General features: G+C 42.3%; 1 protein-coding gene across 9 annotated transcripts in view; it reads left to right on the top strand.

Annotated features, from left to right (window-relative positions):
* NFIA (nuclear factor I A) overlaps positions 1 to 21,238 on the top strand; it is a 504,907-nt gene that overhangs the window by 440,578 nt on the left and 43,091 nt on the right. For 8 of the 9 annotated variants that reach the window (XM_082265066.1, XM_082265065.1, XM_082265064.1 and 5 more), the window contains 2 exons: positions 4,264 to 4,442; positions 14,275 to 14,440. In XM_082265066.1, the coding sequence (XP_082121192.1) occupies positions 4,264 to 4,442; positions 14,275 to 14,440 (345 nt within the window). The remainder of the gene's footprint in view (positions 1 to 4,263; positions 4,443 to 14,274; positions 14,441 to 21,238) is intronic. The other variant, XM_082265063.1, reaches the window with a different exon arrangement.

Raw genomic sequence — 21,238 nt, 5'->3', positions numbered from 1 at the left:
ATGCTTGTTTTATCTAGGGGGTGGGGAAAAGAAGGCTGGATTACTTACCTTACATCCACACTGGACTGCTCTGGCGCTGTCCTCTGTTCCCTCTGGGCTGTGGACAGTCCTTCAGCATCATCACAGACAATACAGGGCTAGTAACCCTGCAATGTACACGGTGGAGGAGGAGGCAGGAGTGCGACAATGGTTGGTAGCGCCTTCGAAAGGAGGCTCTGTGGGACTAGCTGCACCATTAGAGATACCCTACTGGCGTGAGGAGTAAGGTAAGTATATACCCCTCTGGAAAAATTAGCATTTAACCCTTACGAGGAAGGGGGGGGGTTCTAGTGCCCAGAGCTGAACTTTAAAATGGTTGTAGACCTTTACATATAGCCAGTTAAGGGACTATTCTCAGGTGATACACAGAGATAAAACAAATCCTTCTACATAAGTTGTACCTGTTTATCTGCAATCTTCTCTTCTCTATTTGCTCAAAGTGCTGAATCTATAAGCCTGTCTGAGAGTTCAGAAAAAAAGGGGGCGGAGAGCTGAAGTTACACTCTGTAGAGCTCAGTGAGGGGAGCTCTGACAGCTGATTGGAGGGAAGGGACAAACCCCGTCCACACAGGAACAGAACTGAAGCTATCAATCAGCTGGAGCTCCCTCCCCTGCCACCATTTTTCTCTTGGTGTCAGGAAAACTTATCAGAAGTAATTCATGCAGATAGCAGAGGAAGGAAGCAGCAGACAGAAATTACACTTAGTGCTGTGTCTGGATTGAGACAAGTATACTTTATACTTTGTTCATATTTCATGTCTGAGGTTTACAACCATTTTAAAGTATTTCAGTCACAGCATATGTTTGAGAGCCAGGCAATTAGCATGCTCAGAAGTAGAGGTCAGAAGTGGCAGTAAATATAATACCAGGATGTACATATTTATTATTTTTATCTGATTATGGGTTCGCAGAGAAACCAGCACTGAAGGTTACGGATAAGAGACCAAAATCCCAATGGAGTACCATCCTTGACAATTTTTGCATTAACAGATACATTTTTAGGGCAAATTTTTGGGGTGTCTACCCCCTTCTTCTAAAGTCCAAGCAGTACTGTGAGTGAGTGACGGCAATTCCCTCTTAGACGGGTGTCACAGCAATAGGTGTCCCCATTAGAAGCTTTCCCTACCGTTCCTGTCCCTGTGACAACTTTTACCTTTTTGATCACTTTCTGCTGTGGTGACACCAGGACAAATATAGTGACCTATTAAAACCTGACGGGGGTTCTAACCCCTCACCCGTTCCATCCAAAGTACTCAATTGACAGGCAAAGCCGTCTATCTACCACCATCCTAAAACTGGACACCAGCCGGTTTACAAACCTCCTTCTCCGCAACTTAGAAAACTTTGCTGACCCAAAAAGCCAAAATAAGTTAATGAACATTTAAACTTAAAAATTGCAGCCGGAGTCCGTGAATAAATTATCAGCGAAATTTCACAAGCCGAGCCGATAGCGCCAACGCAGCACAAATCTGCGATCTGTCATTCGCCTATTCCTCGCGATTGCTGAAGTATCCGCGAAGAGGGAATTGTTGACAGGCGTTAGCTGGATTAATTAGTCCACTGCGCTAATGACTCTTGTATAATTATACTCTTTCCTGTGAATATGTGTCAGCGCAAGTCATGTGACACGTAGGAGACAGCTTGTCCGTATCAAGGATTTAATCCATGAGGGTTCCCAACTAATGGATACCATTATGGTATTCCCAGCAGGTAGGGTGAAAGCTAACGTCTTTGATGCGCTAGAAAAATGACTATTTAGCTTTTTTATTTTTATTTTCCCCCCACCTTCGGATATATGTTGCATTAGGCGTCAGAGTTGCAGAGTTGCTTGCAAAGGCTTGGAGCGTTGCCAGCTTCCCCCTATTAAAGAGTCACTCTTCATATGTCTGATAAACACAGCTGCTACAGTGTGTTAGAAAGTATCACCCGTCAGCGGGATCGCAGGCCCCTCCAATTAGTGCTCTGATATGGTCAGTAAAGACGACAAGGAGAGACAAGGCGTGATCAGTGTTCTGTAATACGACCTAACAAGAGTTTCTGGGTGATTACTCCTATACACAAAGAAATAAATCACACATTATAATCTTCCTAGACTAAAGTGCATTTAAACCCAAAGCAAAAATGGAACATATTGTAGCTTAGATATGGCAGGGACATTAGTTTCCCCTTTTTCAGGCTTTTTTGCCTTTATTTTTTCCTCCTGCCCTGGGGTGACAATGTTTATTCAATGCTAGTGATCGACCGATATTGGTTTTTCATTGACGATACTGATACCGATATTTTGGCCATTACATATCGGTATCGGCCGATATTGGCCGATATTTTCGTACATTTCATTTTTTTTTTATCACTTGACAGGTACTCTTGTGGAGGGATCTGGGGGTCTAAAAGACCCCAAACCCCTCCTCTGCACTTAAAAGCATTCAAAACGCCAAGTTTGGCTGTTTTGAATGCTGTAATTTTTTTTAATCTGGCGCCGAGTACCCGGAAGTGATGTCATCACTTCCGGGTTTTTACATGGAGACCAAATCAGAGCCGAATGTGGCTTTGATCGGGTCTTCGGCGGCCGTGCAGGCTGGTTGCCCGGGTCTTCCGGTGGGACGGGAGACCCGGGCAAGCCGCGGGGGGGATGGGGGGGGGATGTCCCCTCCCGCTCCTTGTAATGACAGCTGAGTGGCTTCTCAGCCGCATCGGTTGTCATCACAAGATAGCCGACCGTCGGCTTTGGACACCGGTACCGGGGTGATGTCTCTAGCTGCAGGCATTACTCCGGTACAAGCACTTTCCTAAAATATCGGCAATATCAGTAACCTCTGGGGCCGATTCCGATATATCGGGGAAAGTGCATATCGGCTTTGCCGATAATTGGTCAATTACTACTTAATGCGCTGTATCTATGGAGCAGCAGCATTGTCACCCTAGGCAGTTCTCTTGACCATTGGTGGGTCCCACCACTCTCATCTTTGCTGGGCAGCTGTATCTCGGTCCTTCATTTCTTTACCTGGCCAGAGTTGCTTTGAGTCTGTGCAATTAGACAGCCCCAGAGCTAACAGGAAAGAGGCCCCTCCCCTGCGGAGCAGAGAATGGAACTGCCTCTGGGCTAGATCCATCCATGACATTTCCTGCCCCTTAGTTACCAGCCATGTGATTATATTGTGAGTTGAACAATGCGGATTAACATTTTTTCCCTCCTTAACAATAATTTCCTTGTTTGGTTATCTTCTGTTCAAAGCTCTGGGAGATATTTTCAGATATTTTCAGACCTAAACCTAAGACTAAACCATTGTATGAGATTGGAAAAGGGGTAGATAGGTAGACAGTTACAAAGCTTCATATAGATAGATAGATAGATAGATAGATAGATAGATAGATAGATAGATAGATAGATAGATAGATAGATAGATAGATAGATAGATAGATAGATAGATAGATAGATAGATAGATAGATAGATAGATAGATAGATAGATATAGAAATGATAGCTAGATAGAGAACATTGATCGAGATAGATTAGTAGATAGATAGATAGATAGATAGATAGATAGATAGATAGATAGATAGATAGATAGATAGATAGATAGATAGATAGATAGATATAGAAAAGATAGATAGATAGAGAAGATTGATTGAGATAGATTAGTAGATAGATGTAAAATAGATAAATAGATAGATATATAGATGATAGATAGATAGAAAACATTGATCGAGATAGAGTAGTAGATAGATAGATAGAAAGATAGACAGACAGACACAGTAGATATAAAAGTAGAAACACATGTTAGTCTTTTATTCGCTGTATTATGGCCTTGTTTTGGAAAGAACACTGGAGGAAGCACGGAATATGAAATCTTTTTTTTATTGGAATCACATCTCATAAAATGTTCCCTGTTGTGTTTATTTATTCTTCAGTATGTTACACACCATGGAAAGTTTATTTGAACTTGAAGAAGTTTCTATGACTTTTGCCTGCCCGGTAATTCATGATATATATTGAGTCCTTATGTTTAATATTGTTAGTAATGGATGTGATGAGCTGTGAATTGTCCCTGCGATGAACCATCTATAGCAGGAAATGTCTATGAATGGAATGAACGCTCGCCATTGTCGGAGTGTGATTGGAGCGGATGGTTTGTGTTTATAAAAGACTCCTCAGTCCTTCCATGGAACTGTTGAGCATCCTGCAGCAAAACTCGGTTAACAGCCATTCTCTCCTTCTCTCCCGCAGCGAGCCCGCACGCCACGCCATCAACCTTGCATTTCCCGACGTCGCCCATCATCCAGCAGCCGGGGCCGTACTTCTCACACCCAGCCATCCGCTATCACCCGCAGGAGACCCTGAAAGAGTTTGTCCAACTTGTCTGCCCAGAAGCCGGTCAGCAGGCTGGACAGGTGGGGTTCCTAAACGTAAGGACTTCTTTTTATATTACAGAAGTGTCTGACCCATGTCAATGAAGGGTTAAAGAAAGATGCCACACAAAACTGTTAATTTGGCTTTCAGTAGGGGGTTATATCTGTGCTGCCCTGTGTCATTAATTATATTTACCTCCGCAGCTATGACGTCAAGATCCAGCTCTGTGAAGTTCCTCTGGTGATGTCCTCTATTGTTCTCCACTCAGTGCTACTGGTCAGAGGATTCACCATAGAGGCCAATAGAAGTGACACCTTAAATTATTCCTTCTCAGTCTTTTTACCTCAGAGGAACCCTCACAATAAGTTTCAAGTCTCAGGGAACCCCTTGTTAAGATTGGTGGTCTTTTGGTGGTCATTGGGAAAATGCCACCTACATTGAGGGTGGTCAATAGGTAGAGTGCCCATCTGACGGTGGTCATCAAGATGCCCCCCTATAGTCATGCCACTGGCTCTGTCAAAGGGTGATGGACCTTAAACTATGCAGGCACCATCACATGGGAGGTCAGGTAGGCACAGCTCAAGGAATCCCAGCCACCTCTGGAGGAACCCAAAGTTCCACAGAACCCAGGTTGAGAATGACTGCTTTATTGCCTAACTCAAGCCACACATGGGAGGTCCAACCATCACATGGGAGATCAACTAGTCACAGCTCAAGGAATCCCAGCCACCTCTGGAGGAACCCAAAGGTACATGGGAGGTCCAACCATCACATGGGAGATCAACTAGTCACAGCTCAAGGAACCCCAGCCACCTCTGGAGGAACCCAAAGTTCCACAGAACCCAGGTTGAGAATGGCTGCTTTAATGCCTAACTCCAGCCACACATGGGTGGTCCAACCTTCACATGGGAGGTCAGCTATCCACAGCTCAAGGAACCCGTAGCCACACATGCAAGAACCCTAGGGTTCCACAAAACCTGGTTTGAGAATGGCCACCTTAAAGCCTAACTCCAGCCATGTTTTTTTTTTTTTTTGGAAAGAGAGGGGAGGAGCTAAAAATTCAGTTTGGTTTATATTTTCAGTCTGTGGCCCCATTAGTGATGTTTGTCCTCCCTTCCTGTCCCTGTGACACAACAGCGCAGCAAATGAGGAGAGTGGCTGTCACAGGAACAGAAAGAAATAGACAGAAATAAAGAAGTTGTAAGAAGTGTTAACCCTTTTCCCACATTACTAAAATGTGTTTTTTTTTTTTTTTTTTTTTGTCAAGGTCTGTATTGGAGAGATTTCCCATCAATTCCTGTCCTGAGTGGGACTGAGGGGAAAAAAGCTCATCCATAAGGACACAGAGAGCAATAAAAAGCTGACATAGGCCAGAACTCTTCTTGGCTCTATCAAAAGGGGAGGAAACGTTTTCTTTTTCTAGAAGAAAGATAGATACAAAGATGGAGATAGATAGACAGATAGACAGATAGATAGATAGATAGATAGATAGATAGATAGATAGATAGATAGATAGATAGATAGATAGATAGATAGATAGATAGATAGATAGATAGATAGATAGATAGATTTGATTAGATAGATAGATAGATAGATAGATAGATAGATAGATAGATAGATAGACAGACAGACAGACAGACAGACAGACAGACAGACAGACAGATAGATAGATAGATAGATAGATAGATAGATAGATAGATTCAAATTGAAATGAAAAAAAAGGGTTTTTGCTTTAGTTCAACTTAAAGTTCACAATTTGCAGTGGAAGCAGCAGAAAGAGGAGATCGGCAGAGGAAAAAGCCGAGATCCGTCACTAGAGGGAGCTGTATAGAATCTAACACTTCCACTCCTCCCATCCCCTCTACAACCCAACTGAAACTGAATGAGAAGTTTTGAGCAAATGTCTTCTTCAAAGGGTCACTCCACCCAAAATCCATTCCATTGTAGATGGACACTAATAGGTTGATTTCCAGAATAGCTTCTTATATCCACAGTGACTAATGAGTTCTCCTTGCAAGAGTTCCTAGCTCACGCCACATCTCAATGAGTCTCACTCCTCCTGCTGCAGAACAAGTCTTTTTTTTGTCTAAATATAATCAATAAATCCTACGAGCAACCAATTAACGATATAATTGCTGCAAACAATCCACTATCTCACACAGTGTAAATAATATATAATACAAAATGCTGCGCAAAAATATCATAAATCCATAATGTGATCAACATCCAATGTGTATATACATAAAATTAAATAAGGAGTATTGAGCAATATGATATTTTTGCGCAGCATTTTGTATTATATATCTTTTTTTTGTGTCTACTTTGTTCTTATTAACACCAAAAGGATCAATTTATAAACACCTTTCACCCAAGATTAAGAGTCGGTTCACACCGGACTTTGAAGTCACCCGTGCAGCACGACTTTATCGCGGCTTCCAAACGACTTCTCATAATAGAAGTCGATGCAAGTCGCTCCGACTTCGCCCAGCAGTAGTGCAGGAACCTTTTTCTAAGTCGGAGCGACTTGAGTCGCTCCTATTAGAACGGTTCCATTGCACAGAATAGAGCGCTACTTGTTCAAGTCGCCTGACAAGTCTTGGTAGTGCGAACCGGCTCTTATACATTTTTCTGTAATTTAATGTTATTGGAAAATATGTAAATCTTGGGTGAAAAATTGTAAAGTAAAAAAAAAGTGCCACAAAGGCAGTAAAGACATCTTCATAATGGCGATATCCGGTGAGAGGAGCTAGGAGCTCACAAAGTCGCTGACAGATATAAGGAGCCATACGGAGCTTAAACATTTTGGTGGACTGAACCTCTAAAGCAAGTCTTCTCAACGTGTTTTCTTTTTATATTTAATTATATTACATGATATCATATTATTTTATTTTATGTTATATTGCATTATATTATATATTTTATATGTGTTTAGATGTATAGCGTGGAAAATATCAACTCAGGCTAATATATATATAATAAAGCAGCAATCGCATGCAGTTTTTTAACATGTTGCTGCCTGTGTAACACATATGTGTTGGCGGCAAAGGGGTGGGCTTTAATGCTCACACAAGGCACATATGGGTCACTGGGGGGCCAATGTTTTTGTGCACCCAGCGCAGAGACCAAGCTGTCAAACACAGCTCTTGGTTTGGACTACGGACTTCTGATCATGTGACCACTATGACAGCCAGGCTTATTGTGATTTTTTTTGTACCAAAATTATGCAGCAGAACACAAATTGGCCTAAATTAATGAAGAAGTTAGAAAGTAAAAAATACCGTTTTTTTTTTTTTTTTCAAAATTGTCAGACAATTTGTTTGTTTATAGTGCAAGAAAAAAAAAAACACAGAGATGACCACCAAAAGAAAGCTCTATTTGTGGGGAAAAAAAGGACATCAATTTTATTTGTGTACAGTGTTCAACGACCGCACAATTGTCAGTTAAAGTAATGCAGTTGCATATCGCAAAAAATGGCCTGCTCATGAAGGGGGGGGGGGGGTAAATCTTCCGAAGGGCAAGTGGTTAAAAGCACATTTCTGCCAATTGCATTCCGTGGCTCAGTTTACTATTTGCACAAATATCTCTTGAAAACAATAACCTTCTCAAACCTCTCGTTGGACTTGTCTATCTACTTGTCCTTATCATATCTAACGATGGCATGCATTCTGTTGAAATGTGCTTTAAATAATGTTTTAATATGAATGGCAATAAAATATTTTTAAAGGATTATTTTGTTGACATACTTATGATCTCCGGTGCTTTTCAAGTCCAGTGCGTTGAAAGATACAGTTTGTAATAGCTTTGTTTATAGAGTAAACCCACATGTGTCTGTTTATATTTTTAACATATCTGAAGATAGAGCTGATCTTACATGCTGGTTACACTTGGCTTCCTTTAATGAATGCGATTTCAAATGCTTCCTTGTTTTATGACCTTCCTAAGTAAATGCATTGCACAGAATCAGCAAAGGGAAAAAAAGGAGCCTTAAATGCTTATAAATTTAGGGTCCTTCTGGGGAGGGGGAACTCCGGAGCAAAGCTACGACTGTTGCTTAATGATATTTAACAACTTGTGGAAAGACAGATGTTCCATCTCCTTGAAGTTATTTATACGTGTGTATCCAGTGCTTGAGCTGAAGTTGACCAGTACTTGAACCCCACATACCACAAGCCTAATTTCTTACGCCTCCTATTTATCTGTCTGCCGATTGCTACATGCAGGAAAATATTCCTTACAGACCACAAACTGGAGCCATCAGGCCCAGTGCAGCCTCTCCGTATAGATATGTATTTTTTTTTCTCCCATTTACTCTTAAGTCTATCTAACCCAAGAACAGTAATACAGTAAAACCTTGGATTGCGAGCATAATTTGTTCCGGAAACATGCTTGTAATCCAAAGCACTCGTATTTCAAAGCAAATTTCCCCATAAGAAATAATGGAAACTCAGAAGATTCATTCCACAACCATTTATTCATAAATCCAGGGGCAGACTGGTAACTTTCGGCCCAGGGGGCGTGTACAAACCAGAGGCCCATGGTGCAACAACTCAGCCCCCCTTCCACTCTTCCTTGTCTCCTCCTGACCCCCCATTCCAGGCTGAAGGTCTGCTCCAGGTACTCTACTCACCGGCCAAATCCAGGTTCCCAACCTGGCCAACGGGAAGCAATTGGGGAGTGGGACAGTTCAGTCAGGGCTGGCGGGGAAGGCAGTGCCGTGACAAGGTCATCCAGCGCCCTGGGCAAAGATGCCAAGCTGCGCCACCCTCCCTTTTCCTTAGGGCTAGGGTCAGGGTGCCCCCAAATTGCAAAAAAACATTGCGCCCAGGGCAGCTTCCCCTCCTGCCCACTCCGTGTCCTGGCCCTGGGGGGAGGAAAGTCTCCAGTGGGGTATGGAACCGACCTCTGCTCAGACACAGTTTACACCATCCATGCTGGGGGGAAGGCCTGCGCTCTGTCCTTGTCTTCATCCCGCACTCAGTAGGTCAGCAGTGGGGACTTTTTAGTTCTTTTCACCAGGAATCCTTTAGGCATGTTTGCGGCAGAAGCAGAGCAGCCTTTTTACAGGGCATCAGAGTGGCCCTGGGGCCAATTGCCCCCCTGGCCCAGTCCTCCCCTGCATAAATCCCCCAGTTTATAGTCCATATAAAAAGATTATAGCAATGTTTTATTGTTGTGTAACCATAAAATGTCCATCCACAAATGGCCGCCTTAATACTTAAAAAGACAAAATAATTTACAGACACATAAAAAGTAACCATTGTGCACCATAGCTCAACAATGGACTTAAGTTAATTAAGTGCATGTTATTCTCTGGCATCTAGGATCATTGCGTTTCACAAATAAATTGCTTCTTTAGGATCCACGCCCACCACATATGCAGTAAGTTAGTCTATGTCACTTAGTATGTCCCAACCCCTGTAATTGCCACTTTTGCTGGACAGCTTGCCCTGTTTCAGAAAGTGGAAACATATCAATCTACAGGCAGGACCAACAGGCAATGGAATGTTATAGGTAGGGCTCAGAAAAATAAAATCTGCTGTGGTAATGCTAGGGGACAGATGGTATCATATGAAAGTTCCGATTTCATTTTATTGGGTTTATTATTCCCTAGAAATTCAACTTTTTTATGATAGTAAAAGTATCCTCTAATGTAGCGTGGGAAAAGCTGTAGATAAGGTTTGTGGACACCTGACCATCACACCTGTTGGACATCCCATGTTGGACATCCCGTTCCGAAACCATGGTCATTAATATGGAGCTGGCCCCACATCTTTGACAGTCTCCACTCTTCTGCGAAGGCTTTCTTCAAGACTTTAGAGTGTTCCTATGATAATTTGTCCCCATTTAGCCAAAAGAGCATTTGTGAGGTCGCAGTCGGTTACTGATGTTGGATAAGAAGATCTGGCTCTCAGTCATCCTAAATATCCCTAAAGGTAATCAGTAGGGTTGAGGTCAGGGCTCTGTGCAGGACAATTGTGTTTCTCCATTCCAAAGTGGTCAAGCCATGTCTATATGGAGCTGGCTTACAGTTGATGTTCAAATTTATCCCAAAGGTGTTCACCAAGGTTGAGGTCAGGGCTCTCAAGTTCCTCACCAAATTGATCAAATTATGTCTCTATGGAGCTGCCTTACTATTGGTGTTCCAATTCATCCCAAAGGTGTTCACCAGGGTTGAGGTCAGGGCTCTCAAGTTCGTCCACACCAAACTGATCAAACCATGTCTTTATGGAGCTGCCTTACAATTGGTGTTCCAATTCATCCCAAATTTTTCACCAAGGTTGAGGTCAGGGCTCTAAAGTTCCACACCAAATTGATCAAACCATGTCTCGATGGAGCTGCCTTACTATTGGCGTTCCAATTCATCCCAAAGGTGTTCACCAAGGTTGAGGTCAGGGCTCTAAAGTTCCACACCAAATTAATCAAACCATGTCTTTATGGAGCTGCCTTACTATTGGCGTTCCAATTCATCCCAAAGGTGTTCACCAAGGTTGAGGTCAGGGCTCTAAAGTTCCACACCAAATTGATCAAACCATGTCTTTATGGAGCTGCCTTACTATTGGTATTCCAATTCATGCCAAAGGTGTTCACCAGGGTTGATGTCAGGGTTCTCAAGAACGTCCACACCAAACTGATCAAACCATGTCTCATGGAGCTGCCTTACAATTGGTGTTCCAATTCATCCCAAAGGTGTTCACCAGAGTTGAGGTCAGGGCTCTCAAGTTCGTCCACACAAAATTGATCAAACCATGTCTTTTTGCAGCTGGTACAGTCATGCTGGAACAGAAAAGGGTCATCCTCAAATTATTACCACAAGGTTGGAAGACCAAAATTGTCCAAAATGTCTTTGTATGCTTTAGCATTAACAGTGCCCTTCCCTAGAAACACCTGAACTCAGTCATTTGGAGGAATGTCCATATGCTTTTGAACATTTATCTGCATGCAGTCATGAACATTTTTACCTCTGTAAACCCTGTATGTGACCATCCTGCATTTTCTGATATTTTTTTTTTTGAGTTTTGACACACTTGCATCGGAATCACTGAACGCAGGGTTACTTATAAGACAAGATTTATTTCTTCCGTTATAGAAGTTATAAAGACTTCAGTAAAGGATTTTATTGTTCCTTAAAAAAAGTGCTATATTCCAACTTTTATTGTCTGCCTGCCTTCTTCCATCTCCCTCCCTCCCCCACCAAAATCACGCAGGGTGAGATGCTTGCTTGGCGGATCAATTTGTTGACTGTTGTCAGAACTGATATTGTCAGATACTAGAAGTGCGCGGCCTCCTAAATTCTATTGCTCCATAAATTAAACACACTGCTTCTTCTTATAAAATGTTAAATACACAGTTAAGCCAGGACACAGCTGAGCTGTGCAAGACAGCGAGCCGAGCTGAAATTTCATTCCGCTTTTGTTTCGAGTGAAGTGATTCTAAACGAAACGATAAAATTTATGGCTTGGCGGTGGGAACGGAATCTGTCATTGGAGTTCACAAAAAAACATTTATGCCTCACACAGGGCCATCTTACTGAATGGGCATGCTGGGAAGTTGCCCGAGGGGCCCCACTTGCCCGGGGGCCCTACCTGCCCAGCGACCCAGCCCCAGCCAAGCATTAGTCCCTGTCAGCCCTGCCCTGCTGTCACAACTGCAGGAATGACTGGTCGCCTCCACGGGAACAGGCACACACAGGACAGTCGAGTCTGACTCCCGTCCGTGTGTGTGTGTCACCGGACCCAGCCGCCTAACTTGGAAGCTGTCATTAGCCTGGCACTGCTGTACCAATAATTATCGCCTTATCGATAAATTGCATTTATATTCTTGTGAGTGATTGTGTAGGCAGGGCCCCAGTGCACTACATTGCCCGGGGGCCTTTAATGCTCTTAAGATGGCACTGGCCTCACACCTGACCAGGACACTGACCGGTGTGGATTGCACGTTGCTGGTGATTGTGCAGCTAATGAGCTGGGTTTGGGTTACTCCATCATTATTGGGTCATTTTTCAATGCTGTGATCGGGGCCAGATTTATAAAGGGGCAAAAGGGACAATTTCATCGGGCCCCCTCTATACAAAAAGTATATAAAGCAATATAAAAAAGTTATATATAAAAATAAAATAATATAAAATGTATAATAAAAAAGATGTACTTTCTTTTATGAAATGCATCTTCGAAAGTAATATTTTGCCAACCATCTTCTGTAAAGCCCTGGACTGGTATAGTGTAATTTTTTTCAAAAATTAAAATTGGCAGCTGAAGCAAACCACACTTAGAGCACTATGAAGTGCGTGTGTGGGCATGAGCGGCTTCAGAATTAAAGTGTTTGTAAAATAAGTTTTTTTATCTTAATGCATTCTGTGTGTAGCAGCCCGCCCCCCCCCCCCTCCCCACTCAGCCCCCTAATACTTACCTGAGCCCCATCTCTGTCCAGCAATGTACACGAGTGCCTCGGCCATCTGGGACTCTCCCTCCTGAATGGCTGGGACACAGCAGCGGCGCCATTGGCTCCCGCTGCTGTCAATCAAAGTCAGTTAGCCAATCAGGAGAGAGAGGGGGGGCGGTGCGAGGCCAAACTGCGGCTCTGTGAATGGACCCACAGAGCTACTGCTTGGCTCAGGTGCCCCCATAGCAAGCTGCTTGCTGTGGGGGCACTCGACAGGAGGGAGGGACTAGGAACACCGAAGAGGCTGCTCCTTGCAAAACCATTTTGCAAAGCATGTAAGTATGACTTTAAATTAAAAAAAAAATAGAGACTTTAGTATCACTTTAAGTTGTGCCATGCATTTAAAAAATGTGTGACTGTCATTGAGAATGAAAACTCTGTGTATGAGGGGCCCCACAAGGTCTAAATCTCGCTCTGGCTGTAATAGTTTGACTGACAATTACTCAAACACTGTACCCAAATTAACTTTATATCATTTTTTTCTGGTGGTATTTAATAACTGCTGTTTTTATTTTTTACTATTTTTTTTTTTAAAGGCAGTTTCACTGAATGTTATAACCTAAAATATAAACACTAGGGTGTTTATATTTGTGGTGGCTGAGCTGATCTGATCAGCTCTGTACATTGTGCCAGTGATCTGAGCCATCTTTTGACATCTAAGATCACAGCCATTTATGGGCGCATTGGCCTCTCGTGTGCATTTATGAAGTGATATTTAGAAATTGCACTCCGGAAATAAACAACCACCACTCCACCATTTTAAGATGTATGGTGGTAGAGAAGTGTTTAAAGCTCAACCTAACTGTTTTGTTCACTTTATAGTCCTGTATTACATTATTTTATCATTTTAACTAATCTTCACTTGGAAAAAGTTTAAAAACTTTTTTTTCTTAGTGCATATGTGTTTTTCTTGCTCCCACTCCAGTGCTTAATGTTGAAATAGACGAGTACTGGCCATGATCACCATTAGACGTGTCCCTATGGTCACCAAGACAGGAATCTCTCCCCAATGGATTTTTAGATAGTAAAAGCTGATAGAAGTTCTAACTTCTTATTACTGTGTCCAAAAAAAAAAAAAAAATAGTTTTGCTGGGATCCTGTTTTAAAGTCCAAGAGACTGATATCAGAAGGGGAGGAGCCTTCTCATCTGCACAGATGAGAAAATCTATTTCTCAGGACACACTGATATGGCAAAATGAGGCCTATTCATATGAAAGTTGCAATTTGTACCACACCTGCACTATTATGCTATGTACTAAAAAAGGGGAGTATGTTTTGGTCAACTTCAGAATAGCCAAATATTGTTTTCAGATCAATAGAATTAGCGGTAAATGTTGCTAAACTGCAGGATGAGTCCTACTATTGAATACTTCGGTGTAACTGTTTAATGTAAGTACATTTCTTTATGTTCCATCTGCTTGAGCCATTCGTGTTCTTGTTTTTTCATAGCCCAATGGTAGCAGCCAAGGCAAGGTGCACAATCCATTCCTTCCGACTCCGATGTTGCCACCGCCTCCTCCGCCACCTATGGCTAGGCCTGTGCCTCTGCCTGTGCCAGACACAAAACCTCCAACTACGTCTACAGAAGGAGGAGCCAGTTCTCCCACCTCGCCGAGTAAGTAGCGCATGTCCTCGCATATCTTGATTGCTTTACAATGACTTTATCATAGAAGAATATATATAGTGTAATATATATATATATATATATATATATATATATATATTATATAACATAACAAGGGGGTCAGGCTCAACTAATAATGTCAGGGGTACACCATGCAGGGGGCAAGAGAATGGGTTTCCCAAAACAAACAGGCAGCTCCTGTATCTGAATGGTAAATCAGCGCTGACCACTATGAAGAAATCAATAAGACCCCAATAGTTGGTTAAGATTGCCAAATAGGGGGACCAATGGCTGCTTACATAAAGTGCATTCACCTTCAGCTCTTGTATCTGCTTAGTTTTTTGTCAACAGTCAACCTTTTCACTGAGCAGCAGAGAGAGAGAGCCCTATTGTCAGGAACCATGAATCAGACTGAGAATGAAATTGCAGTAAAATCACACCATTAATGTAATGGTAAAAAATTATACAGAATAGTAGACGTAGTCAAAACATAAGCCAGGGGTCAGAGGCCAAAACAGGAAGTCAGATGAGCCAGTGATCAGGAAACCAGAAATCAGCATAGTCAGATGCAGAGGAACAGGATCAGGAACCAGTAGGGACATCAACCAGGCAAAATCTTTAACAGGAACACAGCAAAGAAACTCTAGATATGTTGACCAGGTGAAGGCAAGAAAGGAATGAACAAGGCAGCTTAAATAGTCAGAAGGGGCTGGCTGTAAACAGAACTGATGAGCAGATAATGATAACCAGATGAGTCACTGAGGAACCAATGAGTGCTGACAATTAACCAACAGCTGAGCAGCCCGAGCAGAGAGAAGAGATTTACTGCGAGCCCAGCCCTGACACCTATGCATTTGGTCAGCTCACATATGTAAAAGCCAGTGCACAGAAGAGTCTAGTAATAAGATCTGACTACCAGAGAAGATGCTGATCTAAGAATAGAGGCTTTATCCCCCTCAAAACTCTACAAAGCCTCCGGGCTACAGGACTCAGATACAGCTTATTAAGATTTTGAGAAAACAAAATGTTTCTATTCTCCATATCAGTCTCAACCCTGGAGCCCCTCAACATGTATAGGTGAGAAACCTAAATGACAGATATACACTTTTCAACCACTTGTACTTAGTCATGTCATAGTTTAGCAAGACTCAACCAGATAAGGGTTCTGTTTCCATAGTCTAGTATACCCGAGCTGTTCTGTCTAATGGCGTGATGCAATGAAGCAGGTGGGAACAGACACACAGCTCATGAGTGTTTGGCACATACTGATTTAAAAATTGGATCAGAGGTAGCCGTGTCTACAGTTACCCCATGAAAGTGTGCATGAGCCAATTCAGTATAGATCTTGCGAGTCAAGTTTAAGCTCATCTTCCTGGGGACGAGCTCACATCATTTATTTAAAAGCTTCCAAGAGGAAAAAAAAAGGGCTTTCATATTCTCTACATGCACTTTACGCAGGCTGAATTTATTATCAGAAATACCTAAGGTTGGACTTGTAAAGAGGACTTCCAGCATGGTGGAGCTGATAATAACAACAGACTTCAGATACAGCAAGCTGTTCCCCTCTTTTGTCAGAGATAACAATAATTTATCCACACTGAAATCAGAGAGTTTATACAAAACCAAAGTCTTTCAGTTTAGTTTAATTTTAGTCTTTATTAGATATATACTGTACGTCAAAATGATCATTGCAATGTAAATTATTTTATCCTGTGTGTTAATGTTCTAAAATCCCAGTTCTTTGATGTGGCTTTCTATAATACATGGGGGCAGCCAAAGCTTTACATTCCAAGCTTACTGGTAGTTTATCATAGTGATTGCACCTATAAAAGAGGAATCATATAGGCAAAATTCTGACAATAGACTGAAAACAATATGCCCTCCAGGTGTCATGTCTTTTTTTTCTTATTAGTTGCTAAGCGAAGATGCTGACTATGAACGGGGACTTCCCGTCTGCTGCCAGAACAAAATCAAGTGAGACTGAGCTCTTCTCAGCCATTCACATTAAGCCTTGTATTTTTAATCAATGAATACAAAGCTTTCTCTGATTGGCTAAGGTGGAGAAGCGGGCGGATGATGTCACTATCTGTACCTCAGCCAATCAGACAGAGACTGGTATTCATTCATAAGAAAACAAAGCTTCTTGTGAATGGCTGAGCAGTGCTTCACATATGCATATAAAAAGTAATATCAAGTCCTAAATATATGTGAATATTTCCAATCACCGTGTCTGTGACAAATATAACTGGATGACAGTATCTTCTTCAACACAAATGTGCTCCACCGCGTGCAGATAAATTCCACGCTCTTTAGCCCTATGAGGCCAACAATGCATCATGCAAACACTAGAAATTACATTCAGGATGAGGAGAAACTGGAACCAATCTGCTAATTTCTTAGTAATGGAATTTTGGCCCAAACAAACTATTTAAAGGATAAGTTCAACTTTTATTAAAAAAAAAATAAAAAAAAGCTTATCTTTTTTGCAGGAAAAAAAAGTGAATTTATTATTTTGTTACATTGGATCCTTTAAAACTGCGGCCTGGCCCCTTACTTGCTTTTATCTGGCCCTTGGAGCACTATTTCATTCACTAACGCCAACAATGAGGCATAATTCTATGCAATGACACCAACGCTGGGGCCCAATGACAGCAACGAATGGGTATAATTCCTCTCAATGATACCAACGATGGGGCTCAATTCCTCCCAATGACACTAACAATGGCACACAATTCCTCCCAATGACATCAACGATGGGGCACAATTCCGCCTAATGACACCAACTATGGGGCAAGTGATGGACTGGCCAAGCATGTCTCCAGATCTAAACCTATTGAGCATCTGTGGGGCATCCTCAAATGGAAGGTGGAGGAGCGCAAGGTCTTTAACAACCACCAGCTCCGTGATGTTGTCATGGAGGAGTGGAAGAGGACTCCAGTGGCAACCTGTGAAGCTCTGGTGAACTCCATGCCCAAGAGGGTTAAGGCAGTGCTGGAAAATAATGGTGGCCACACAAAATAGTGACACTATGGGCCCAATTCGGACATTTCCACTTAGGGGTATTCTCACTGTTGTTGCCATCGGTTTAGACATGAATGGCTGTGTGTTGAGTTATTTTGAGAGGACAGCAAATTTACACTGTTATACAAGCTGTACACTCACTACTTTACATTGTAGCAGAGTGTCATTTCTTCAGTGTTGTCACATGAAAAGATATAATAAAATATTTACAAAAATGTGAGGGGTGTACTCACTTTTGTGAGATACTGTATATATACATTACACACAGTCTATATTTTAATGAAAGTTTTTGTGCCTGGGGTTTAGCTTTCAGATGTTTACTTGACATTAAGTTCACTTTACAGGGAATTCACCCATATCAGAGAGGGGGATGGCAGGGAGGGGGGGGGGGGGGATAATTCATGGCGTGTTCGGCAGTCAGGATGGGGACAGGCAAATCCCTTGCTTCTCCTGGAAACTGATGAGTGAGCCTTGTTATTTTTCTAATCTCTTTCCCCGGTTCACCGTATAGAGTAAATTACATCAGCGCTGTTGGTAATGTGCTGCTGACGTGTCAGATCCTGCAGAACGGCTATGGAGCCGAGCCGGGGCGTCCGGCATTGAGCAAAAAAAAAAAAAAAAAGTTGGGTGATGAATAAGTTATAGTTCTGAAAGTGAAGTGCGCCTGGCAGATTACAGGAAGCACTCGAAGTAAAAGCCGCCTAGCAGCAGATAAAAGAGCGCTGCTGGGTCTCCGGTGCATTCTTTATATGATGTCGCTCCCTGAGGACATAGAGTAGGTTCTGGCCGTGGTGGAGTAGAGGTATTCAGAATCGTCCGGCGAGCTCTCACTCTTCAGAACCTAAATAGAGATTTTCATGGCTGTCATAGATTACAGAAATCTGGATTCTGCTTTGTTGAGCCTTGTGAACCAAATCTAACCTATTTAGTGAAAACTTGTAACTTTTAAATTGTGTTATTTTACAGCAGGGGTCTCCTAACTCCTAACTTTCTAAACAAAGGGCCAGGTTATTGTCCTTCAGACTTTAGTGGTGCTGGACTGTGGCCAGTGGGGGTGGAAAATTCCCTAGTGTCAGTGGGAGTAAACAATGTCTCAGGCTTGGTGGTCAGTAGGAGTAAGAAAGTTACATAACACCTGTGGTCAGTAGGAGGAGGTTTAGTGCTTCATTGTGGTATTGGTGGGAGTAATAGTGCCAATTGTTGGTGTTAGTGGAAGGAATAGAAGGAATAGTGGAAGGAATAGTGACACTTCGTTGGTGTCAGTGGAAGGAATAATGCCACATCGTTGGTGTCAGTGAGATGAATAGTGCCCCATTGTTGGTGTCAGTTGGAGTAATAGGGCTCCATTGTTGGTGTCAGTTGGAGAAATAAGGCCTCATCATTGGTGTCAGTGAGATGAATAGTGTCCCATTGTTGGTGTCAGTTGGAGGAATAGGGCTCCATTGTTGGTGTCAGTTGGAGAAATAAGGCCTCATCGTTGGTGTCAGTGAGATGAATAGTGCCCCATTGTTGGTGTCAGTTGGAGGAATAGGGCTCCATTGTTGGTGTCAGTTGGAGAAATAAGGCCTCATCGTTGGTGTCAGTGAGAGGAATAGTGTCCAATTGTTGGTATCAGTGGGAGGAGTGAGAGGAATAGTGTCCAATTGTTGGTATCAGTGGAAGGAATAGTGCCCCATTGTTGGTGTCAGTAACAGGAATAGCGCCCCATCATTGGTGTCAGTGAAAGGACTAGTGCCCCATCATGGTTGTTAGTGGAAGGGATAGTGCCTTGGATCAGTGGGAGGATTAGTGCTACGAGGGCTGGATGAATGCATGCATGCAAAGGACTGCATCTGGCCCACAGGCCACAATTTGGAGACCACTGTTTTAGAGACTTGGAATTTTCAGGACCAATAAATCCAGTCCTGTCTGGTAGGGCATGAGACCTAATTATCCTCTGCTGCAGTTCAGTAACACTTGCAGGCCTTGTCTCTCCCCCAGCCTGTGAAGGGACAGTGAAAGGTGAAACAGCACTCCTCCTGTCAGCATGCTTCTTGTCAGCACATGAACTGATTGGCTCCTTGTGCTGCTTACCTGTCCCCCAATCACTTACACTGCTTGCTTTAATGATGTGTTAATGAATACAGAGCTGCATAAAGTTATGTCTCATATCTGCCTACTGTTTAGGTTTAAACTGTTCATCGCTAAGCCAACTCCCTGGGCTAAGTTTAAACCTCCAGTATCCAGACAGGTGCATGGGTGAAAAATCACAACTTGTAAAAGAGCCAAACCAGATATTTATTTGTTCTCTTTTAACAAAAGTATCATGCATGCTTTAAAGCCAAAGACTAAGACTACGGCCTCTGTTGACGTTGCTTGATAAGAGACGGCTCGTTTGCTGATATTTACGAGTTCGCTTAAGCTCTATTTCATAATTAAATCAGCAACGGCGATGTGATAATTTGCCATCATTGCTTGCCCATTTAATTATTCCTGAACGAGAAGGAGGCGTTTGCGAGCGGCTAGCCGTAGTGCTGAGGATTGTGGTCACATATAAACCCTCAATGCTGTGCAGGAATGGGTTTGACACCCTGAACTCGAATGTCTTTACTGTTAAAGATCCAATTAGCGTTTCCTAAAAGTAGCTGAGATTTTAAGTAGCGTATAAAAAGTCTCTCTTCTATTCCGGTTAATATAGTTTCGGTTTGACCTATACGCTGACTTACTTGAGATACATATAGGGCAGAGCTTGTTATGATTGTGTGTTTCAGTTCTCCTGAATATTACAATAAAATTAAAATTAAAGCTGATTTTTTTGCAAATAAAAAAAAAAAGCTGAACCCACTTGTAAAATAAAAGTACTGGAATCTATCTTGATATTAGTCCTCTGTAATCCATTTCACAGCAGCACTCACCCAGGAAGAGGTAGGCAGTGGCGGAACTATCAGGGTCGCAAAGGTCACACTTGTGACTGGGCCCTGGCATTCAGACACCATGGGGGGCAATACGGCTGTGGGATCATAAGGCTCGGTTTACACTGCTGCAACCCCAAAGTCCTGCAACTTGTTTGTGACTTCATTGCGGCTTACTTGCAATTTCCTTTGCATGTTGCTTGTGACTTTTGTAATTTAACATTGCAATCTATGGCACTCAAATCCAGACCAGAGGAAAGGGCCCCAAGACCAATAGAAAGGCCCTTCATGGTGTCTTGCACCGGGCCCCGAAGGTTCTAATTATGCCTCTGGACGGAGGTTAATCGAAGACTGTTGCATGCACACTTGCTGACGGGAAGAGAACGTGCTGACAGAGAGTTGATCAGTGTGTAACTTAACTTTTTTTTTATCCTGGAAGAACCCTTAAAATAATAATAATAAAAAAAAAAGAAAAGAAATAAAGATAACGTTTGGGTATCAGGGAGCCCCTGCTAAATATTATTTTATCTACAGGTCATGACACATAAGCATGAACAGTAAGTGTAATAGCATTTTAAATAAAAGAGATAGAAATGTGGCTTAGCTAGAGAATTGAGAATTTGACACAGAGTGCCACACTATAAATCTCAAAATAAATAATAATAATAATGAGCAAAAATAAAATGTAGACCTTCAAAATTGTAGTGTCCCCTACACTAGTGAACAGATGATAGGTGCCTCTTACATTGAAGGTGAGTAGAAAAGTCCATGTACTTTAGCGGCCAAGCCAACTCAGAACTTACATTTAATTTGCTTGTTGCCATCTGACAGTTTCTTCTACATCCTAAAGACTATAGGTGGGATCTCTGTGCTGAGT

This window comes from Pelophylax lessonae, assembly GCF_965119305.1.
Source record: "Pelophylax lessonae genome assembly, chromosome: 8".
NCBI lineage: Eukaryota > Metazoa > Chordata > Amphibia > Anura > Ranidae > Pelophylax > Pelophylax lessonae.
Note: the sequence above shows the minus strand (reverse complement) of the source record. Positions and strands in the feature narration are given on the sequence as shown.